The 24,329-nt window shown below is 49.0% G+C and overlaps 1 protein-coding gene across 2 annotated transcripts in view; it reads right to left on the bottom strand.

The window, feature by feature from the left end:
* ENPP6 (ectonucleotide pyrophosphatase/phosphodiesterase 6) overlaps positions 1-24,329 on the bottom strand; it is a 112,088-nt gene that overhangs the window by 4,509 nt on the left and 83,250 nt on the right. The window contains exons 4-7 of one of the 2 annotated variants that reach the window (XM_027599987.2): positions 20,965-21,106; positions 20,060-20,239; positions 17,026-17,163; positions 3,629-3,752 (exon numbers count right to left, since the gene is read on the bottom strand). In XM_027599987.2, the coding sequence (XP_027455788.1) occupies positions 3,629-3,752; positions 17,026-17,163; positions 20,060-20,239; positions 20,965-21,106 (584 nt within the window). The remainder of the gene's footprint in view (positions 1-3,628; positions 3,753-17,025; positions 17,164-20,059; positions 20,240-20,964; positions 21,107-24,329) is intronic. The other variant, XM_027599988.2, reaches the window with a different exon arrangement.

Here is a 24,329-nt window from a genome sequence, read left to right as displayed (position 1 = left end):
TTTAGTCCGTGTAAGACTGAAAGGAAATGGGTGGTTTGGGGGCTGTAAAGCCAAGTTTTCTCCCTTAGAAAATAATCCTTTATAATTGCTTTGCTAAAATGATCACATGTACTTTATTTAAAAAGCAAACGAACACCAATGGCAACAGAGTCCAGAAGAGCCAAATCCTGCTCTTATATTAACCCTGAAATTACAAGTACAGAAAAGAGTTTTATTCAGAAAACTCTCCCACAAAGTATGTTAGATCCAGGCCGACTTCCCAAGTGATAGATTTTCCTCACTTTGGAGAATTAATGTTGACTTTAGCATAAGAAGTTAATAGGCTCTACAACCAGCCCCCAGCCACTTAGTAGCTGGATAAGCTCAGGAAATGGGCATAGAAATGGTACCTAAACCACAGCTCCAGGCACACTGCATCTGCTCAATAAATGGTAGCTATTCTTATTAAGAAGCATGTAGAGTAAACACCCCACAAGGGCATACTATGGACTGAAAATGTCACCCTATAAATTATTTGGAGGATTCACTTCACTTTGGGGGCAGGAAGGATAAGGGATAAGGCAGCATCACCTCATGGTAAAAACTATTCAAAATCCAGAACCACCCCCCCCCCCCGCCGGAGAGGAGATTTAGGTCTTCCCCAGAATCCCAACCCTTCTTAATATCAAGGTAATTACAACTAGGTGAGGACAGTGGTTAGACTTCCCCAGAGAAGAATCAGCTGCAGTGTGAGAAATCAATGGAAAAGTTGTCCCTGTGACGTAGCAGCAACTCCTCTCTCTCCTTCCGACTTGCCATGGACCTGGACATGATGATCACCCTGCCCCGCCACATGGTGGCCATGTCTTTGTCATGTGTGTGGGTGGGGAGGGTGTGTGGGTAGGGGACAACAGTAAACTCAACATATCCTCCCCCAGCCTTCCAAATGCCCATGTCTTTAACCCTCAGCAGGAAAAACTGAGATCAAGCTCTACTGACGAAAAAAGAAAAGAAAAGATTTTACATTGAAAGTACAAAATTAAATCCTATGCACATAAGCAGAAAGAAGAATTGGGTTTTCCCTCCCAACTCCATCTGGTTCCTGACTTCCTGTGCTGTGGAGCTGGGCCTTTGGGCCCAAAGAATAGAGGATCCAGGCTAGAATGAGAGCTTCTAGAAAATTCCTGAACAACAGAACAATACCAGATCCAGCTGGAGAGGACCTGGCCAATCTCAGCTAACTCAAGGTGGCATGCTGAACCTGGATTGGCAATCCAGGTTATTTCCATGAATTTAAATTTTGTGGATATTGAAACCGTTTCTCCTAAAGAGAGAAGGTTCTGCAGCCCCACGCCAGGCCTGGCCACCTTGGACTGCTTTCCGGGTGAGGCTTCCTAGCTCACAGGCAGCTCACTGAATCACACTCCTGCTGTCTTATCTTGAAATGTGGAGTTCTCCGGGGCAAGATTAGGTCGTTCAAATTAGAAACTGGGATTAACCAGAGAGAGGCTATCTTCCAGAATTATTTCCTTTTCTTTCTGCCGGACCAGACTTACTGGCTTCTGAAGCTCCATCTGAGCAGCTGCAATGATGCCCAGCATCCTCCCTAAGCAAGAAGCGCCTACAATTAATCAGGAGGCATGTACCTTTATCTCAAAGTGCAGCTAGATAGCTATTAAAGACCTCGCTCTTAAATTTTCTTCTGAGTAAACAGTCAGTGTGTAAAGCTGTTCAATCTTTCATGAGAATTGGAGCCAGAAACGTGATGGTTTGTGGGAGGCTCTCTCAAGGCGGTCCCTGCCTGGAAACATTGTTGCAGTTGGCCCAGTCCCTTTTCATCAGGGGTCATCTATCTGTCTATAAAAGGTTTAGGTTTTTAGTTTTACAGGAGCATATGATGGAGGCCTTTGTTGATGGACAAACTCTCCCCTCTGAATTTAACTTTAAGCTAATGTAGCTTTGGGTACTTTTTCTTAAAATTTTGGTTTGAGGCTAGATTTGCTTCTGCTTTAAAACATGCCTGAGACTCTTGTTTATAAACACTCCTTCCACTGACAACTGTTTTGCATTCATGATCTTATTTCTCTCTTCTAAGGAAGGAGGAGGTGATGCTTTTGAATGAAAGCCCTGATGTTTAATGTTCTCCCGTATAAAGCCTGCGGCCTTGGAATGTCCCCAACCTAATCTAATGAACGGTTGACCTCAACAAAATCCTTACGCCTCCATCCCTCATTCATTAGGTTTTTGAGCTCTTTGGTGAATTAATGTTGAACATAGAGTAAGAGGTTATATCTGACCTGGTTGGTCAGATATAACCTCTGGCTTGGTTGACAGGGAGCACCCAGTAACTATCATTGGTTGATGGCAATGTGCTTGGGCATCCTCTGAACTCTCTTAGGCCAATGTTGTGAACCCAGTTAGCACTCTATAAATGTTTGCTGCTACTGGTACCGATGTTTACTTCAGGACTTGGGAACTTGGATCACATATGGGAAAGGATCTAGACCAGTGTGTTCCCTAAGCCCAGGAGGCCAGGGGCTCCCAAGGAGCGTGCAGAAATAGACACCTAGGTGTTCTCAGCAGCTATTTTGTGGTAAGTAGAGTGACCCAAGGCAGACGGAATGAGAGAGGTCGACACAGATCTTTGTCTTGCTATATCAAGAAGACGAGCAGACCTTCTAGGCATGACTTCTAACCTATACTTTGAACGGGAAGAACAGACTGTCATGGGCTGAAACATTCTGATCTACGTCCAGAAAATGGCACTTGGAGTATGGATGTCGGGGTAAGTTTATTACATTTCATAAGGAGAGTGGACAGTCGTAAGGGAGAAGACCAGCTTATGAGCCAGTCAACTGATGGCTGAGGGCCGCTGTCGAATGCCTCTCCCACCTCTGCTTTTTTTTTTTTTTTTTTTAAGAAAGAAAGGGGTGTTTGGGTCATGGTATGACCTCCGGAGTGTCTGATAAACGTTTCCACAATGTGAGTTTACAGTCCTCTGTCAGTTAAAGCAAATGACCAAATAGACCCTCTCCATCTTCTCTCTATTCCAGCCTTAGAAATTTATCTGGTCAAGGGAGGCAGAGTACCTTTGTTCTCATCCAAGCCGTCCCTGGGCCTTCTGGCTCACCCTCAAAGTCATTCTCAAGGTCATTGCCTAGCCCGGCCTTGAGCACATCCCAGCTTCTGGCTGGGCCCTAAACCAAAGGCCCCCCGCAGGCATGGGTGCTCCAGGCAGGGCGGACCTGTGGAAGAGTCAGACCCTGGGAAGTGATCACGTCAAGTCTGAGACTCACAGCTGTCAGCAACCTGGTGCCCGATAAGCTTTCCTGGACATCAGATAGCTGTGAAATAACATTTTGATGAATTAAGTAAAAAATGAATCACAAACATGTGGAATACATTTTCCTCACTGCGCTCAAGATTTAAAATTTACAAGGAAAAGCATTTGACCGCATTTGCCAAACCTATGAAGCATTTGAAAGCAAGCCAGCAAAAGATGTTTCATGGAGGCCAGCTGGGTTTGCTCCGCTTGGCTCATAAAGAGGTCCATAAAGAACTCACTTCAGCCTTTACTAGTGCTGTCAGCCCCTCCTGGAGACCACTTCTTTGGGAACGGAGGACAAAGCATGGGTCATGTCTTGCCTACCGGGTCCAAAGGCCAGGAAGATGCCCCTCATGTCCATGAGCTCGTTGTCATAGCCGTGCCAACCGTGCTGCCAACCTTCCCTCTTGCCAGTGCTGTTCATCCAAAAAGGAAGTGTCTCTCGATTCTGAAACCAGGCAAGGCAGTTACATTACACTGTGTCCCAACCATCGTGATGAGTGAGCATCTGGCCCAAACTAGCACCCAATGTGGGGATCTCCTTCGTAGCATTCTCCACTGGGGTCATGCAACCTTGGCTGGATCACGTCCTACCCCAGGTAGCACAGACCTTTGGAGGCAGCCCCTGAAATTGCCAGAGAGCTCTAGCTATAAAGGTATTTTCTTACACTGAGCAGAACTGAACCTCGTAATCAGTTTGAAAGCCACTAAATATATCATGTTAGAGACAGAAGGGATGCTAAAGTGCATCTACGGTATAGTGAAAAGTATATTTGGCCTTTGTCCCAGGTTCCTGGCCCAGAGCTCCTACAGCCCTTGGAATTTCCGGAGTGAAGGGGGTGTTTTTTGTTATTCGTAATGAGCCCCTTTCTCCCCATACCTGAGTGTCTGTTAATGAGATGGCTGACTGGGGTGGGGGGCTGGGGAGCGTCCGGAGGTCACTGGAGGGACCAACTGCATGATGGAGACGTCCTCTGACCTGTAAGACTGCACTCAGTCTTGGGGCCAACGGCGGAGTCCCCCATGCCTATGCAGTGAAACCCGTGTAAAAACCCTGGAGCAACGTGGTTCAGGGAGCTTCTGGACCAATGAACAAACCGATGTGCTGGAAGGGCAATGGCCCCAAAGACAGCCTGGATGCTCTGTTCCCCTCACCCGTCATCCTTTGCTCTATGCCCCTCTTCCATCCAGCTCTTCCTGAGTTGTCACCTCTGTAAGAAAACTAATCACAAATAGAGCACATTTCTGAGCTCTGTCATCCATTCTGGTCAGTTATCGAAACTGAAAAGGGCTGGGAGAACCCTCCAATCTGTAGTCGAGCCGGACACTAGTGTGGGTAGGCTGGGGACCCAGAACCTATGGCTGGCAGCTGAAGAGGGGACAGTCAGGTGGGACGGAGCCCCCTAGCTCGAGGGGCTGCTCCAGCTCCGGGGGGGTCAGTGTCCGAACGGAACTGAACTGCAGGACACCCGACTGCTGTCCAAGAGTTGTTGGAAAACACGGTGTCTAATCGAATCACCTCGTTTTTCTAGCAAAGCTGTCGAAGCCCAGAGCCCTTTCCACCACCACCACCCCCCCCCCCCCCGCCACGGATCCCACCCCCATTGTTCCTTTATTCCAAGCTCCAACCTCAGGAGCAACGTGGGTTAAATTGGTCCCCTCCTCTTCATTTAGTCAAACATGTGAAAATGGCACGGCCCTTTACATCTTTGTTTCCTCCGACGGTCTTCATTCGGGACGGGCTCCAGAACCATCACTTCCCTGTCACCCTCTTTCCTTCAGAACTCAATTTCCTTAGATGGCAGATGCTGGCTTGTGTGACAGCCGTGGGTCCCGCGGAGGACGCATCCCCAGCCCTTCACCGCAGACTAACCATTCGAGCCCGACGGTCCAGGCACCTCTGCTGAGCAGCGTCTGAGATCACAAACACTTGAGATGCAGGAAGTAGAAATGACTGGTCACGACCAAAGCAGGGAAGCAACAATCCCAGCAATTTACAGGTTGGCTCATAAGACGCGTAATTGTACCGTCGACTTAGTTCACCAAGAGCCTGCACTGACATTCACTCTGTTGTCACCACATCCCAGTGTGGATGATGTTCTTCCCACTGTACGGTTGAAGGAACTAAGGCCCAGAGAGGTTAAGGGACACTCTGAAAGCCACACAGTGATCGAGAGGCAGGGCGGGGGTTGGAACCCAGGAGGGTTGTCTCCTGGTCTTCGTGCACCTTCCATGACCCCACGGGCCTCTTTACTCACCGAGTAGTGTGGCCAGTTCTCAGGTGTATAGAAAAAAAGGTTTTAAAATTGGATTCCAGTTTGTCGCTTTCTGGTTCTGCAAACTGGTTCGGATCCAGGGCGAGCTACTTCTCGGTGCTTCGGTTTCCCCGTTGGATGTGATAATACCTCCCTCACAGCGTTTCTGGAGGAGGACATGACTGTGCACGATGTGCCCGGCACATAATAGATGCCCAATAAACGGCTGTGGGCCGGTCACCAGATGCAGCTGGCTGTGGGGTGTGAAGTCCCCTTTGCTTATTTAGCCGTCATATCGCTTTGCACACCCATCCTGTCGCACCCAATAAATCGCTCCCTCACTTTCCAAAGCACACTATTTCACTGATTCTCCGTTTCCTGAATTCCCATCATCCCCTGTCCCTCCTTCTCCAGCTGTAGCTTGTATTTTTCCATGGGAACATTTTTATTAACTTACTGCATTTCCAAACCTGTGATACTGTTTTTGTTCTTTGTCTATGGTGATGATCACAACACATCCCAGTTTAGCTCTGTCAGCTAACTGGAGGTGTCGCGTCCTCTCTCGGGCTCCGGGGCGGTGACTCCTGCAGCACCAGGTAGAACATTCTGTTACTAACGACTTCACCAACTGTGACCCCCACAGGACATATGTGCCCCACAACAAAGGGACAGATGAAAGGGAGGTGAAGACTGATTATACCTGATTTGCGAATTCCACAAAGACAAACATACAGCCGTGAAACCTCAGCCTGAAGGTCACTGGGGCTCTGGCGGATCGTAGGGGAGTGCGTTCCTTTTTATTAAAGTGACAAGTCGCTCCAGTCAAGCAACTGTTCTTACTGATTTTAAGAAGTAATAAGGAACTGGCTGCTCATGTGAGAAGCTACCCGTCTCCCGGCGGTGACTGAATGCCTTACGTGTCATGCACAGCCTTAGCTTCAAAATGGCGTCTGGACGATTTTCTCCTTTTCCTTTCCCGGTGGCTTCCCCTGTCTTTGTTGTGTGCCCCACATTGTCACCTAGATGCATACAGATGAGGTCCTACTGATGCATGTGTGTCCCAGACCTCTCAGCCTCCAGAGCAGAAATTCCCAGGCTGCGAGTCCTCCAACTGCTGGTTGAAGAGAACTAATCCCATCCAGACTCTCGCGCGCCCAGGGACTGCCACATAGAACCACCTAGTGATGTCCGGGGAGGTGCTCAGACCCTCCAGATTTGGTCAAAGCTGAGACAGGGGTAGAAGAGTGGTGTGTGTGCGTGTGTGTGTGTGTGTGTGTGTGTGTGTGTGTGTGTGTGTGTGTGTGTCCATGGGAATGGGGAGGGCAGTGCTCCTAAGTTTGGGTCCCTAAGAAAACTGGGCTCATGGTGGGGTTGGCAGCCAATTCCCAGGAAACACCGGGTCCTCCTGCAGTGTGTTGTAGAAAGCCCAAATAAGGGCCCCACCTGCAAGGGGTAGTTCCCCCTAATGAATAGGTGAGGGAGGGAATCTAGAAGGAATAGGGTCTTGTTGGGGAGAGGAGTCCCTGGCAACAGTGGGAGATGTCCTTATCCCCCGCCATGGGAGAAGAGCCTGTTCATTCCATTCTGCAGCTCGACAGACATGCGCTGAGCTCTGAATCTGTCGGGCTCTCAGCGAGGCTTTTGGCTGAGAAGCACAGAGGAGGAAAGCATTCCTTCCTCTGAAAGGGCTTATCTTTAGTGAGGAAGGACGAAGAAGGGTTAGGGCTTCTGTATATTGATCCCTGAGCCGGCCCGGACAGGCGGTGAGGTAGGATGAGGCCCTGGGGAGGCCTGTGGTGAGAATCACTGTCTGTGGGGTGGGCGAGCGTGTGTAGCAGGGGACACACAGTGAGAGGCCACACAGGTGCTGGCCCCGAGGCGCCCCCAGCAACGGACCCCTGGGAGCTCTGGTTGTGGGGAAGGCTGGGCACAGAGAAGGCCGGGCCAGGCAGGGAGAGCTTGTACCGCATCGTCCGGGAGAAGCATGAGAAGGAAGCCGCCATGGGAAAGAAACCGTTGGCGGGTGTGAGGAGGAGGGAGGACCTGGAGTTCGCCACTCTCGGAGCCTGCCTGAGGTTGTGCCAGTCAACAGGGTGACCAACCATCACGGTCTGCCCAGGACTGAGGGGCTGCCGGGGATGCCCCACTTTGGGACAGTTCTAGACAAACCAGGACATGTTGGCCATTCCACAGTGAACACTATCCTGGAGATTTAAACAAAATCTTCCCCTAGTGTAATTTGTTCAGCATGTTCCAGACTTTTCGGGACCCTTCCTCTACACACAGGCAGGTAGCTGTGCTGGGACCTTCCTTTGGTGAGCCACTGAGCTAATTAATCATTCATAACGGGAAGGAACCAGAAATAGCTCCGCAGGAGGGAATACTGGGAGAAATGGTTACTAGGTTCATACACTTGTGTTCTTTGATTTCCGTGTCTGCACTCCCCGGCCTGTTTATGTGGAAATGCCTACCATCCGCTCGCTTGAATTTGGGGAGCCACGGGAGTCTTTATGAGATAAGAGTTACAGTTTTCAGACTAGATCTTTGTCTTAATCATCCTTAGAATTAAAAGAGAAAAAATAAAAAAGGCATGTTCACTGTTCACTCCCAAATCAGCAAACCAGTTAATGAAGTTTGTTCAACACATGCCTGGTGGCATCTCTGAATTCACCATTTTATGGCAGATTCAGTCCTTTATGGTGCTGAGCTGAGAGGTATAGGGAACACAGTCAGATATGGGGGTAGGGTTGGGCGTGAGGATAAAGGTAGAAGGAAGGATGGACAAGAAGCAGCAAGAGCAGCTTGAACAATCCGTGTCATTGGTTTCTGTTGGCACATGGCCAAGGTACTTGCTGTAGCAAAATCTCATTTTTTTTTATGGGTGCATTTTGGGGATTAGCATGTATACCTCTCCCCTTTGCCTTCTGATTTCCCCTCAGTGTAGATCAGAAAATGGTTGCTAAGCTGCAGGCACAAATACTCCTGAGGAGACAGGAGGGTCGCCGGCTGCCAGGACAACATCCGGGCTTCCGGCTCTTGCTGTGCACCCCAAAATGACTTTGTTGGGGGGGGGCTGAGGGTGTGGGAATCCATCCCACGTGGGTATGCTCCCTGGCCAGCACAACTGTGCAGGGCCTTGTCTGGTGCCTCCTGCTTGGGTTGACTTCTGGTCCCGTCTTCCCCCACTGGGGGCGCTCCTACCTTGAAACTTGGAGCGCTCACTGTCTACACTGCGGGATCCCAAGCCTAGCCATGCAGAGAATGCCCTGAGCTTATCCTGGGCCCGACTTTTGGGTATTTGCGTTCGGTAGGTCAGGGTGAGGCAGGGAATCTCTCCATTTAATCATCTCTCCCCAGCTGATTAGGATGCATAATCAGGCCTGGAAACCCCTGGAAACCATTCACCTGGCACCCATCGTGTGCTATGTTAAATTATCTGTCCTTTTCTAAGGACACTTCTTATTTATACTGGATTACCATGCCGAGGTCCAAGTCTGTGTCTCGGGCCCTTCGTGTGGCCCCGGGAGAGCTGCCTTAGGGCCCTCCCTCCCAGAGAGAATGCAGGGTCTCAGGGGGTGTAGAGTGAGTCATGCAGTGGGCTCCCAGATGACTGCTGTCCACAGCAGGAACCGGGGAGGCCCCACTGGCTTATTCCATCTGGCCTCCAGCCTCATTGGCCAGTGCCTGTGGGATACTGGTTGTTAAACACTTCGACCCTCGGGCGCCTGGGTGGCTCAGTCGTTAAGCGTCTGCCTTCGGCTCTGGTTCTGATCTCAGGGTCCTGGGATCGAGTCCCACATTGGGCCCCCTGCTCTATGGGGAGTCTGCTTCTCCCTCTGCTCCTCCCCCCCCCACTCATGCTCTCTCTCTCTCTCTCTTTCTAGAAACAAACAAAAAAACCCCACAACTTTTCGACCATCAATCCTCTTTTCAACCACTAAAAGTATAATTCTTCCAGGGAAGTGGGGTCAGGCACCCAAGTTTGTCCCTTCCCTCTCTTGATGAGGCATCTCCCCGAATCTCCAGGGCTCTGGGGAACACAGGGGAAATCTGGTCAGATTAGAATAAATAAAATATGAACATCTATCTAAAATTAAATCTACTTTATTCTCCTAGGACATGGTTATAAGAGGAAGCCCCCAGGCCCTGGAAAATACAATATAAGCTTCTGATATCATCTCAGGCGGAAAGAGGCACCTGATACTATCCAAGTTAGGGGTGGCTTCAGTTCAAATTCTTGTGCCAATGAGGACAGTTTGCTGGCTCTGGTGTTTTCCCTGATAGGGTTAAGTTTGAGCAACGGTTTCTATTACAGACCCCTGTTTCTTAGATTTCCCCTGTTGCTCTCCCGGGAGGCTTCCTGTTGGCGGGAGTCTTTGGGTCCCTGTGGGAGTGGTGGTCGGGAACACCCCTATGCAGAGATGTCTCTCTAAAGGTCTCTTTTTCTGTGCCTTTCTAACACGGAACCTAATTGCTCAAGCCTCAGGCCCTGGCCTGCCCCTGGAACGCCCTGTTGCCACACACAGCCTAATCCTTTGAATAGAAAATGCCAGATAGCAAAACCAGCAGGGCTTACAAGGAACAGAATTCCTCAGAGTTCAGTGAAGGGCTGGAGAGCACTTCGTGGACTGAGCTCCTTTTTTTTTTCTTTTTCCCAGGATCATGTTTACTGAAGTGTGCCAAGGGTGAGAAGGGTGTGCATGTGCTCTCAGATGACCCTAATCACCCCCAGAAAGTCAGCAGCTCCCAGCACTTGACATCCAACTTCCTCAAGCTCAATTAGTTGGGCCTGGACAACACCACTCTAGTTGCCCACTAAATCTCAGAAGCCACGTTTTCCAGATTGTCTTGATTTCCCTAAATATTTTGGGTCCAGGCCTAACTGCCATTCAACCACAGGCCTTAGAATTGAGCCTGGCATTTCATATCCTTTGCCAGTTTTCAAAAATAAATCTTTCCTCTGGAGACAAATATTGGCCTCCCTTAGAAGCTTGGGGCTGGATTAGCTGCATTTCTCTCCCCTCAGACAGGAGTCCGGAAGATCAACAACGAACACCGTGTTTCACAATCCTTCACCAGGCTGGGGCCCCATCCTATCTTTCTGAGCACGGTGGCATGAGGGGGACACCATCTAGGACAGGCTATAGGACTTAGCCCCTCTAGCGGGGTTGGGGGGTTCTGGCGAGAGCTGGTGTGTCCCACACTTGGGCTCCAGCTGTGGGCTCGCTGAAGCTAGGAGAATTGTCAACGCCTTCTCCCTGCTGAAATCTCTTCTTGGGCTACTAATAATGAGCCCAAAGGAAAGGCTTTCCTGACTCAGCTGACCTCTCTGTTCACTTGGTTACTGATTTAAGACCTACAAAGTGAACAGCCTGTGATAAGTAACCCAGAATCAACTGCCTTAATACTTACTAATTCGTTTAGTAATTCATATTCCACAAACATGTACTGAGCCTCTGCCACGTGCCAGGTTCCATGGGGGAAAACCAAGGCGGAGACGCGACAGGGCTGCCTGCAAGGAGCCTCCAGCCCAGGAAGGAAGGGTACAGGAGCAGATGGACAAATGTAGCATGCAGGGGAGTGATTCCGGCTTTCGTGAGGATTCCAGGATGGAGGAAATTAGGGGAGAGCTGGGTGTTTCATGGGAGAGATGGTGTTTGAGCTGGGCTAAAGGGCAGGTGGGAGTCAAGAAGGAAGGGGGCACCCCAGGGGTTCCGACTGATGTTACCAGAGCCCGCTGAGTACTGGCTGATTTTTTTTTAGGTACAGGTATCCCCTGCTTTTTTGAAAGTTCGAGTTACACCACTTTGCTTTTACAAAAGAGCTACTATATTAGTAGCTAACCGAAAGAAATCCAAGAGGGGTTTTCTCTTCTACGAGAAAAGGTGAAAAGCGAAAATGGCGTTCAGCATTGGTTTTTTACAGAGACGGCGCACCCCGAGCAGCAGAGGGGCACCGAGCAGCTCCTTCCCTGGAAACCACATTCAGCAGCAAGCCGCCGTAGCTTCGAACTGTGCCTGTGAGCACCTGTGCTTTATGTCGATTGATTTTGTGCATCCCTAGCAAGATGGGATCTAAGGGATCTGAAAAGCCTACGCGAGGTGATTTTCTGGGTCTGGGAATGCTCAAAAATTCTTCCATATGAAGTAATGGTAACTGCTTCTTCGCTTTGCGCCACGTCTGCCTATGAAGGGGTTTCAGAGGAACATTCTGCTTCTGGATGGGGCGGGGCGGGGGGGGGGGAAGCTGCATGTGGATGGAGGAATGGAGGTGGGGAATGGAAGAATGCACTTGAGTTCGGCAGAAACTGCCCTCAGCATTTGCCCACTTTGCATTTTCCTGTGTTGTTCCTGACTATCCCATATACCAAGGACACGTAGCATCACTGGACCTCCCTCCCGAGGGCCATTGGACCACCACATGGGGATGAGCCCATGTCCAGCCCCATTGCAGATGCCCCCTGGAGGAGGGCGGGGTAGAGCATGGGTGGGTGAAACCTCGGGACCGGGGAGTGGGGTGGCTGGTGAAGGGTATAGCCTTTGACCCCTGGCAAGCATAAGCAAAGAGGTTCCCACAGGACAGTGACCAGGTCTTAGGGAGACGGGGGTGGGGGGTGGTGGGCAGCCCTTAGGCAGCCCTTGAAGAAAGGAGCCTGGCCGGTGTGACAGGCCAGGGCTTGACCTAGGTGGGTGGCCTGGATTGTTCCACCCTTCATGTTTGGCCAGTCCTCTGGGTATGTGGAAGCCTCAGATCGCCGCCCTTGCAGGAGGAGTTCTAGGGCCAGGGACCAGCACTGGGTGGCAACCCAGTCCATATACTAAAGAATGCGGGAGCAGAAGCAAGCTGCGGAAAAGCCCTGGCCAACAGCAGTCACACGGGGTAATCGTGCAATTCCAGGTGACAGATTCGATCTGCTTCCCTGTCTTTATCTTTTCCAGGGACAGCTCTCTAAGAGACCATTAAAAAAAAAAAAATAAATGAACTCAATTAAGTCTTCCCGGTAGAGCAGCAGCCTTAGAGTCTGCAAAACGTAAAGTGGTAGCAAAAAGGTGGTGTTTATATGGGCGTGGCACGGTTGCCAAGGAAGCCAGAGCTTGCGTGTTGCGGAACAGAGAGCAAGGAAGGGGGGATGGGACCCTATTCTGTTGGGTCCAGCAAGCACCCATTTGTCCTGACTCGGCCATTTTTCTAATCGCGTCTAAATCAGAAAAAAAAAAAAGACTCTTTGGCTGTCCAGACCCGAGAGATTGCTTTCAGGCCTGAGAAGTTGGCCCTGTGGCAGCCGCTGAGCGCAGTCTACCACAGACACATCCTCACAGGTGCTGCGCCCTGCTGGGCAGGTCACGGAGCAAATCACAGCGTTCTTCTCCCGCAAGGGGAGAGACTCTGCAAATAGCCGGGGGGGGGGGGGGGGGGGGGGGGGGGTGGCCACTAGCAGCCCGCACCGAGCGGGAACAAAGATAGCCAACCCGGTTCTCGATTCTCTGCAGTCAGGTTAAGTATAATGAACAACAGAAAGATGTGAAAGAAAAAAGACTAAGGCAACAAGGAACACACGGACACTCGTCTTTAGGATTTTTCAGAAAACAAAGAGACAGGAAGCCTGGGTGGCTCAGTCGTTGAGCGTCTGCCTTCCGCTCAGGTCATGGTCCCAGGGTCCTGGGATCGAGCCCCGCATCGGGCTCCCCGCTCAGCGGGAAGCCTGCTTCTCCCTCTCCCACTCCCCCTGCTTGTGTTCCTGCTCTCACTGTCTCTGTCAAATAAATAAATAAAATCTTTATAAAAAAAAAGGGAAGACAAAGAGATAAAAAAAAAACCCATGTTGTATCAAGGTAGAATCCGAAATTATAATTTTTACCGGTGAGTCTTGGGAAAAAAAGCGCATAAATTCAAGGATTCATAAAATGATAAAGGTATTCATTCAGGCTAAGAAACTGAGGTACAAAAAGGAGTGACTGAAAGACATCTGATCTCTCTCAGGACTCAGGGACAACCATGATTTTTCAGAGAAACATTTATGTTTTTATGTGACAGACACTCTAAGTTACATTAATGTAATTGATTGTGCTTCCCTCTTTGAGCTGGCCGCTAGGAAGCTCAGAACCATATTTGTGTTCCATGTTATGTTGTGGTGTGTTACTTTCAGGACTAACAATATCCTCGATGCAGAGTCATTGAGAGGAACAGAAATAGTAACCAGGAAGGGAGGGGACTTCATTCAAGATAGCTGTTACTGTTGTTGACCAAAATTTTAAGAAGAAACTTTTCCTGATGGATTTATTACCTGCAGAAGGTAAAATGGCTTTATGTTCATGTCATTGAAATGTGGGGAGGAGTCATTGTAAAGTTTCTAATGAACCAGGCATGATCAATGAAGATTCGTTCTATAACACCCCTCATGAGTAATTAAAGCAGGGCAAGATAACATTGATAGTCCCGATATTTAATGGGTCAACACTAAACCTTTCAGAATCTTATTTTTTTCACGTCCTATTGATCTTCCTTCTGGTTTCTTTCTTTAAAACAAAACAAAACAAAACAAAACACTTTCTGCTTCAAATATTTAAAAAGTCACCCCAAATTTCCCTCTTGAAATAATTATATTTTTTCAAAAAGCTTTTCAAGTAATCATCAATTGCTAGGCATTCTTCCTTTCTGTTCTGGTGGCTTCTCCCCAACTTCTTCAGCCATACAGTTAACTGGGTAGCCCCTGTTAACTCCCTGACTGAGTTCTGATTCACACAAACATATGTATGTGTACTGTGTAATTACAAAAGTAACGTAATGTAACGTAGTATATAATACGGTGTGTAATCAGCGTATGGCTGGCTCTCAGAAGACACAGAAGTTGGCAGGCTTCCTGCAAAAGAGCAGGTACCTGGACACTCAGTGCAGAGCGGAGGGGTGTTGGGAGGTTGGGGAGGCGGCGATGAGGCCCCATCAGAGTCGTCACTGGGCTTTTGGAGCGGGCCGCCCCCAGCTAGCCAGAACGTTTGTTCTCATTCTCCTCTTCTTTGTGACCTAAGTTTCAGGGACCTTGTGTGCCTCACTCTGCAGCCTCTGTATCACATTTGTCTTGTGACTGTGGTCTCCCGGTCCGCATTGCAGCATGGTGCTAGATCTTAGGACCAAAGCAGACTCGAGGCAGGAATTTCCTAGCCACACTGCTGCTTCTGGATGAGACCTAAGGCGGGGGGGTGGGGATTGCTAGCGGGGTCTGGGCAAAAGTGGATTAACAGCGCAGTTAGAGAAGCTTAAGCATCAGGGCTTCTCACTCTCATGCACTTCTTCTGAGTCCTATACCTAATTTTATATTCATAATTACATATTCTTTTCTTAAAGAGAGACCCCTCCAAATTTTGTAATTGTCAGAGTCCCATGAAACCGGTATCTGCCTCTGATTCTGGGGTTATATTTTTTGTTCCCTAATGAAAGTAGGAGACGTACAAGAAGAAGCCACACCCTTTCTTTTCTGCTTTGGGATGACCTGAGGGGATGTGATGCTTGGGGCTGCAGCAGCCATCTTGTGACCCTGAAGAGAAAGCCAAAAGAACTGCAGAAGAGCTAACTCAGAGCCTTGGTATGATTGATGTGATTGAGCTGCTGGATGAACCAACCCTGGAACTGTCTACCTCCACTTCCAGTTATATGAGGTAAAAGTCTTTATTATTTAAGGCACATGGATTCAAGTTGTGTGTGACTTATAACCAAGAGCATCTTGCTGATCCCCCCACCCTGGTCCCCCACCACTGTGTTTTAGTCACTCACTGGAGAAATGTGCATCTCCTTGCTGGATGTGCTACTGCCAAGATTCTTACCTTCCAGAAAGCACTTAGAGCTAGAGCAGCTTTCCTGATGCCCATCCTACCCTACTGGAGGGTTCAGAGCCTCTCCCACGGGAATGGAGATGGCCTTTCATTAGTTGTGCAGTGTCTCTGGCTTTGCCACTCTTCCCACCTAAGACTACTTTCCCATAAATTACTCCAAATCACCTCAGTTGCCCTCCCCACCATGAACCAGCTTCTCAGTGCACTTGCTTTCAGCTAAATATGAGAAAGAGTAGATGCACATAATCATGCTAAGAAATGAGTGACAGGTAACTAGACTGGCCCTCTTCATCTCTTTGCTTTGAAAAGTCAAAGTCATTCCACCAGAATTTCCTAAACTGAGAAAGTTTCAAAACGTCAGCCCTTTTGAATGACTTGGGAAAGTTGCTTTTATGGAAATAGTCGTATAGACACCTACCCAAGTGACACAATTGACTGCTCGTGTGTTCAATGCAAAGCTGTGAGCAAATCACTGTACATGAAAATTCTGTGAGCCTGGAATAATCTCGCTCCAGGCAAACATCGAACAGTGTGCTAAAGTGAAAAAAGAAGCAGGAGGAGGCAGAGGGACCTTCTTGGAAACTTGCAATCACATGGTGTGGAAGCCAAAGTCTGCCGATTCGATGGGCCCCACTTGGCCTCAGGACTGTGTAAACTGACAGCTCAGACTGGGTCTGTTCTGTTTCCTTGGTCACCAGATGCTTCTCTGTGAGAGCACACAGGAATGACTCAGTTCTCCTCGGTGACCAAATTTCCTGTCAAGGAACACTCATTTTTCCACACCTAGATTCCTAGACTTCCTTCCACCCATTTGCCTGATGCGTATTTCTGCTGATCACCACCTGCCCTCTGTCTGGCAGATAAATGCTAGTCCTAGGCCTTAGACTTCATTGGCATCGACCGACGACCCCCATGTGCCAACACCTGCCATTCTCTTTCACCCTGCAGGCTGGTCTCTTTGCAAGCCATCTTCAAACTCGTGTCTATGATAAGCCCCGCCCTCTCCGCCAACTGATTCTAGATCGGCCTTGACCTCGGTTCCCCTGAAGGCCGGGGCCCTCCCTCCCACACTGGCCTGTGATCAGAAGTTGATCCAAGAGCCTGGCGAGCTTGCAGTCAAGGCAGGCGGGCAGGACCTGCTGAAGTCATTCGTGTGCGAGGCAATGAGGGTTTGGACCCCAAACGCAAGATAATCTCCTCTGCAAAATCAAGTTGGCTAACTGGGGAACGGGGATGGCTGGAGTTGTGTTTGCCAAACATTCCTCTTAAAGGTGAAAGCAAAGCGGAGCCTCTCCCTGATTTTCACTGCCCTGAAGCGATTGCTTTGGTTCACAGTAATTGTTGCACTTTAAACTGAATAGGTTACATTGTAAGCCTGGGTAATTGAGTTAAGGGCAGTTTGTTAACATAGCAAGTCTGGAGCCCCGAAGTCTAAACTGTGACTCTGGGTCCACGTCTATGGTGTGTGTCTACAAAGCCACCTGACCAAGTCTTTGGCGTCTCTAAAGGTGGAAGTGAGGCCATGAAGGACACTGAAGTGACAACAAAATCTTTTACGTGCAACAGCAGAGTCATTATTTACCTTTGGGTGTTTGATGGAATTTGTATAATGAACACATTGTCATAATTCTATAATTACCTCAGTTATGAACCATCCTTCATCAGCCACAAGGGTCAAAGGAGAGACAAATTTCCCTTTCTTGTAATAGAACCTGCTTGGTATGGCTTCTTTCTCGTAGACAGTCATGTGTTCCACTGTTCTCAGTTTGTTATATATCTGCAAAGACAAAAGAGTCACCAGTTTAGCATTCTCTTTCTTAACTATGTGTGAACATTTACGGCACCTGGAGGAGAGGGAGAACTTCACGGACCAAAGAAAGAAATGACCAAAACACCTGCTAGGTTTGACTACATGAGAATGAGAAACTTTTGTATGTCTCAGGAAACAAGGTGGCTTCATCTCGTAAGGCTGAAGATCCTCACACCCCCTGATCTAATAAGGTAGCCCCTAGGGACCTAGCGGGACCCCTTCCCACTCGTGCACCGGGAGACACATAGAGGGATAGAGACTGCAGACTCAACAGCCCAAATGCCCAGCAACAGTGGAAGGGAGAGATGACTCGGGTGGTGGTTCTGCGGTGGGATACGATACAGCAGTGAAAAGAGGCGAATTACACCTAAACAGAACACCTGCAAGCATCGCAGGGCTCTGAGTTTGAGAAGCAAAATAAAGCAAGTTGCAGAAGAACACAGACAGGATTATTATTATTGTTATTATTATTATGTGAAGTTCGAATAACTATAAAACTAAAGAACACATGATAAAATGATAAGGACAATTATGGAAATGATAACTTATAATTTAAGAGAGTCGCTTCCTTTGGGGGGCAGGAAATGTGGTGGGGTTTGGGAAGGATATACAGGAGATACCATTATCAGTGGTAATGTCCTACTTCTTAGATGTTTAGTAAATATAAGGCGTCCCTTTATACTTTTCAATATTTTATAATAATTTGCCTACTCAGTAGTTAATAAATTACAAAAGCTTGTATACATCAAAAATGCTATAGTAAAATGAAAAGGCAAATGAGGAACTGGTCCACCTGCTGTTAAATGCCGCTAAGACCAAAGGGAGAGGATTTGCTCTTGACCTCGAGCATGTCTTTCCTACACCTGAATCTTAAAAGTATCAGCAATTGTCTGCCATTCATTACACTACTAATTTCATGATGAGGGTGTAAGCTCTGTACATATTTCCAATATTTAGCAGCAGCTTAGATATTTATGGCTGACATTAAAATCAACTGGCTGATGTTGACTTGTTGGCCCTCAGCCAAATCAGACACATCTTCCTGGGTAGAACTGAATGTAAAATTGAGTTTTTCAACTCAGATCTGGAGAATCATTAGCCTTCAGGCTTTTTAGTAGAGAGTTTCTGATGGCCCCACGAGTTATGATTTTCTACTTGAGAAAATCCATAGTTCTTAAGGAAAGTAGGATGCGTTTGCAGGAAGATTTTGGATACGTGAAGAATCTGATGACACATACCAGGTCTCACAAATGGTTGTGTCCGTCACATGACGAACTGTCACCCAAACACAGCCCCCACTCTTGAATAATCCACCAACTGCTTCAGGCGGCTTGCAACCGCCTGGCTTTCATGAACGTCATGCTAGAAGAAGCTCTTCCCAGCTCGTAAGCTGCTGATGCTCAAGCATTCTGGAGGCAGCACGTCCCTGAGCGCCAAGTTGGAAATGGCAGATGATCATCCTTGCCAAGAAAACAGAACTTCTTTGCAAGAAACCACTTTCTGTGGGACCTGCCAATGTGTAGAGTATTCCTCCCGGCTCCATATTAAGGGATTTTATGGGGCTGCTGTACAAATGGTCAGCACCTCCACTTCCTGACCATGGAACGTGAGAAAAAGGGGCGTCCACCTAGGAAACGGGACAAGACTGGGGAGGAGTGGCGTTGTTGGCAACTGCGCTGCTCAACCTCCAAACAGACAGGTCTCAGACTTCTCTATGGGCAGGAGGAGGTCGAAAGGACCAGCGGAGAGACCCCGGCCTCCTGCACACAGTGTCCATCCATACCAAAGAGCGTCCATTGTCAACCACATCCTGGCTGCGAGGATAGGTGGAGGTGTCAGGCCCACCCTAGGCCAATTCCTGGGACCCTGGGGTTGGCACCTCCATGGGCAGCAGTCTGAGCCTCCCCCAAGGAAGAGACCCGCTTCCTGGTCCAGAGCACGAAATTTTCTCTGGGAGCAGGCAGAAGCCCCAGAGCTTGCCCTGGAATGTGACGGGGCAACGTGGGGCAAAGCAGGTGGACAAAGATGCTGCTTGTTCCTCATTTTCCCATCATGATTTACTAAGTACTGCAGATAATTATAGTTTGGAGAGAAGGGTAAGTAAAGTCTAGCCATCTCAGAGTGCTGAGTTCCTGGAGAGCAGTGACAGTGGGGAGCACCCTCTTGGGCACCCGCCCTGTGATGGTGATCATTGTAATAAGTGGCGCATACATCGTCCTTGAGGTGGGCCCAGCATGCTTCTGTGGGCTTACCAGCAGGCCAGGAGGGCGGCTATGATGGCATCGCCAACCGCATGGGACTCAGAAGAAGCAGAGGGTCCGGGACAGGGAGCTCTGGGTTACCAGTCCATGATCAGGCTGGGATGTGCACCTAAGCAGCGTGCCTCCTCAGCTAGGGAGCTTGACCCATGGCGCCCACGGCCTCAGCCCCTGTTCATTCATCACCTTCTTATCTCCAGTTCCCTGACGAAAACAGATCAGAGGGGCAGCTTTGTTCCAGGGAAAGAGCATTCTCTGTATGCATCCGGTATCCCCCAGGTTTGCCTCAGAAGTGCCGCATTTGGGCCAATAATAAAATAGCCCTACTAAAGGGCTAAGAGCTTAAAATGCTAAGCACTGCACATCCTTTATCTCATTTGATTTCCACTAACATCCCTGCAGTGGATACCATCATGCCTATTTCAGAGAAGACAGACACAGGAGGATGAGCAGTTTGGCAGAGGTCAAGGGAGCAGCAAAGTAGGTCACGTGCCTCGGGAGGCTCAGCTCCGGCCCAGCTCTCTACTTCAGCGCTAAAGCCCCAGGGCAAAGACCGCGCGCAGAGTGATCATCCATCCGCCTCCCCCCATCATGGTGCTTCTTGCCTCAGAGTGTTTCCCAGGGGCTGGCCAGAGGCTCACGACGGGTCCTCGGTCCTTCACTTGCTCCAGGTCGTTCAGGCTGATGTACTTATTCAGCTCGATCACTTTGTCCATCCAGAAAATGTCAGTCATTCCATGATCTGAGAAGATGATGACATTGAGGTGGTCCTGCAGCTCCCGCTCCTGTGGGCGGACAAAAGCCGTCAGCGCAGTGCCCAGGCGGAGATGCGCTCACTCTGGAAGGTCTTGTAAACAAGCGTTTTAAACTGTAAGTTAGGGGGGAAAGGATACTTCCTCAATCACAGACTTTTCTGCCCCTGTTGGGACATCACCATAGAAGCACTTCGAGGAGGGCGAGGTGAAAGCACATCCCCTTTCCAGTAGTGCTAGACATCATCCCTCCTGGGCTTGAGCCATTCAAGCTACTTTCTCTGTTCTCATTTCCTTCTGCTCTTTCAGCAGACATGTGTGGTAAGATGGGAGCTGTCCCTGACCCATTTTACAAACATGGGAAAATAAAGCCCACAAAAGTTTTACCTTGTTGAGAGTCATCCAGCAAGGGGGTGGGTGGCAGGGTCAGGGACAGAACCCAGGTCTGGTCTCCATGCCCGCCTGAACCTGGTTCACAGACTTACTAGGTTTGGTAAAGAACGGGGCTATCCGGCCAGCTAAGCCAGGTAGGAATGCGAATCTGGCCATTTCAGTCCCTCTGGGCTGGTTGTAAAACAAGGGAGCTCCTGGTATCTGACGAGGGGTTGTGGGAAGAAAAGAGACCCACCCCAGCCTGGTGCTGACCTCGTCTGCTAACACCAGCAAGAAGGAAAATGCTGAAGGGTCATGACAACCAAGGAAACTGACAGCAAGTGACAAGAGGGAAGATCAGCTTCATGGTCCTTGGTTTCAGTTACCTGGATCCACTTGGTCATGTACTTCAGGACGGTGTCCACGGCTTTCAGGGCGTCTTTCCGCTGAGGCGACGAGGGGCCATAGTGGTGGCCTTCCACGTCGATGCGCTCATAGTATATGGCGGCCAGGTCCGCCCGGCCACTCCTGGAGGGAGCAGAATGAGAGAGACGCAGTTGAGGGAGGCCCTCACCGGCTTTCTCCCCCTCCACTCAGCAGTCCTCTGTGAAGGCACTGGCATCCCCAGATCCCTGACCTGTGGGCCAGGCAAAGCTGACACCTTAAAATGATCACGGTGATCTCTAAGGGAGGAAACACGACTACGGCATCAAGACATGCCAGTCCTGAGCACCTCAGTGCAACAGTCAGAGAGCTTGTTTATGGGACATCTCCCCTCCTGGCTCATGTGGCATCGCTCACTGTGCCCCAAGAGTTGGAATGGCTGGTAACAGGCAGAGGACAGTTCTCACAGCTCTACTCTACCACGGCTATTGTCGTAAGGTCAGAACAACTAGAAGCAATCCTTCAAATAACGACTTCGATTATTGTTGGACCTGAAGGAAGTGTCTAAATAAAACAGCAGACTGCGTGTTTAACCCACTGGCAAGAAGAAGAGCAAGCTTTACCAGGGCAACCTGCGGGAGGCAAACAGGTTAGTGTTCAGCAGACACTTATTCTGTGGGGACATTTATTCTCTGAAGGGCCAGCTCCAGTGTGGACACAGAGTGAATTCTAACAGTGACCACACTTCCCTGGGTCCCAGGAAGATGCTGGTTCTGGAAAAAACTCTCCTTCTTGGCCAGAGTACTGATAATACTGATGATGGCAGAGTACTAATAATCCAAGCCCTTGATGCCGGGCTAAGAATGACCAGGAACAAGTGATCTCCATTCGAATAGGAGGCCTGCAGAGTCAGGAAGGGAGAAAAAAATGCTGTGTAATGCACCTCCCTCCTTCACACAGTGCTCTCCACCGTACCCCCCGCCCCAGCTCAAGCTTTGCCCATGACTCCTCCCAAAGCACCCGAGCTGAACAATGATCATGATGATGACGATGTTAGTGGTGGGAGCCGTTATAGTCACTGACAAAAGTTGAAGCAATGCAAAAGAAATTATAGCTCATTCCTTTGCTTGGACTTTACAAGAGCTAATAGTTAATACTCTTGGTGGATTGCCTTATTTCTCTCGAAAAACTATATTTCAAAGGCACACACACACACAAATGAGATGGCATGGTGTCTCCTGATGCGGCCGCCCCAACACTTGGAACATGAGCAATAGAAGAATGTGTGTCCTCAGAGCCTGCTCTGCCTTGGGTCTTGCAATCCACGGAGGAGGGAAAATTGCCTCCTGGTAGTTCAGAGAGGGTGGTTTGCACTGCCAGAGTTAAAAACAGCTCCTACTCATCCTCCAGGTTTCAGGGGAGATGGTGCCCCTTCCAGGAAGTTGGCTCTGATGCCCCAGGCTCTGCTGGGCAGCCCTCCGGGTGCTCCTGTGGCACTCTAGGCTCATCTCCTGGTAATGCTCTTCCATGCCGGGCTGCAGTGGCATGCTGATGTTCCTTCGCCCTCTCTAAGCTGTGAATTCTTTGTGGGGGATGGCGATTCATCCTCCACTATAGCTCAGTTGTAGCCTACCGTATTTGGCATACAGTTGGAGCTCTATAACTGTTGAAAGTATACTAATAGTAAGTGCTCAATAAATGACAGTTGCTCTGGGTCAGGCACTATGCCGAAGGCTTTTCATTCATTATTTAATCCTCACAGCAACCCTTTCAGATAGGAATACATTGAACAGAAAGCTCAGTATAGTTGCCTGCCTCACACAGCCAGTGAGAGATGGCAACAGGACTCAAACCCACGTTGGGCTGACTCGAAAACCCCGACCACAATCACTAAAAACTCTACGGCCCACACCAATGGGGCAACATTCTGCTTAACCTTCTTATGGAAATGGTCCTTATTCTCTTATAAGACTCTTACCCTTCTTGATGGATAGCGCTCCATGTCTGTGGGTTAGGTGTGTGTCTTGGGTTTCTGGAACTACTGTGGGAAGCGTCCCTACAGAAAAGCAACTGCACATTTTGCAGATGGGGAAATAGGCCAGCAAGGATTCTCGGACTTGCTCAGGGTCTCACAGAGACATAGCTAGAACTGGAAACGTGAATCTCCAAGATCAGAATATTCTACCAGCCTGGGCTTTTGAAAGTCCGCATCTACCGCATTCACTACAGTGGGGCAGTTTTCGGGGGATATTCTGATCAGCATCTTCCTTCATTACGGTCATGCTCGCCAAGAGGGCACTTCCTTTAATGATGCTGTGATGTTCTACTGTGTACCCTGAGGGGCATTTCATTTATGTTCTTGAGGGCACATTGGTTTCAAGTTAAGTGAAATTGCTAGTCAAGTGTTTTCTCTTTTTAGAACACAACAAACCGGCCCTTCTTTAACAAATACCACCCTCCTCCACAATGGGGACTGGGTTAGGTGTTTTTCAAAAGTGATATTATCATTATTCATACTCACTAATGTGTGAATGACTCATCCATCTATCCCACAGCAGAGAACAAAAAGTCACTGCAGGGGCCTGCAAGGGTGTGGGCGGTGGGGAAAAGTCCTCGCTCGGTAATGACACTTTCATACACATCCCTAAACTTTTGTGAGGCCCGTGTTCATTACACTGATAAACTAATGAACACAGTGGAACCTTCCATAAAATCTTTCCCTCAGATGAGCCTCAGCCTTTAGCTGCTTTATGCAGTTGCATCTGTAGCTCCCCAGATGTGTGGATTCATGCAGTGTGTCCTGTGTTCAAGTGTGCACACTTCCAGGGTGGGGCTTGCATGGGGGGAAAAATTGCACAAACAGGCTGACCATCGCATTAAAGTTCAATGACATGCTTTTAGGTCACTGCATTGTAGATACTTCCCTTAACGCAGCAACCACTTGGCTGGTTTCTTTCAGGCTCTGCACCATATCCACAAATCTCTGTGTGATCAGGGAGCCCATATCACAGATTTACCTGATGGCTTTCTTTGAAGGAGCTGTCAACCCCAGGTGCCAGGAACACTGGATTTGGCATGCTGGCGATTCAGGGATTTATGCACGTGCCTTTGGAACAGACTTCTAGGTTGGAGTTTCGTCGATTCATTAGGGACCTGAGTCTTCAAGGGCTGAGCACTCTCGTCCCTGTTTGGAGTTTAGCGGACAGATTCTTGGTCGCCAGGTGTCTTCCACATGGATCTGGTCTCCATCACAGGTCAGCTCATTTGTAATGGAGTGGTTGGGTGAGGAGCGATGGGTGGAAATGCCTGCAGACCTGTGGTTGGCCATTTATAATTTATAGCTTTAGGGGTCCAGGAACTGAGCCAA

This window comes from Zalophus californianus, chromosome 2, assembly GCF_009762305.2.
Source record: "Zalophus californianus isolate mZalCal1 chromosome 2, mZalCal1.pri.v2, whole genome shotgun sequence".
Lineage (NCBI taxonomy): Eukaryota > Metazoa > Chordata > Mammalia > Carnivora > Otariidae > Zalophus > Zalophus californianus.
Note: the sequence above shows the minus strand (reverse complement) of the source record. Positions and strands in the feature narration are given on the sequence as shown.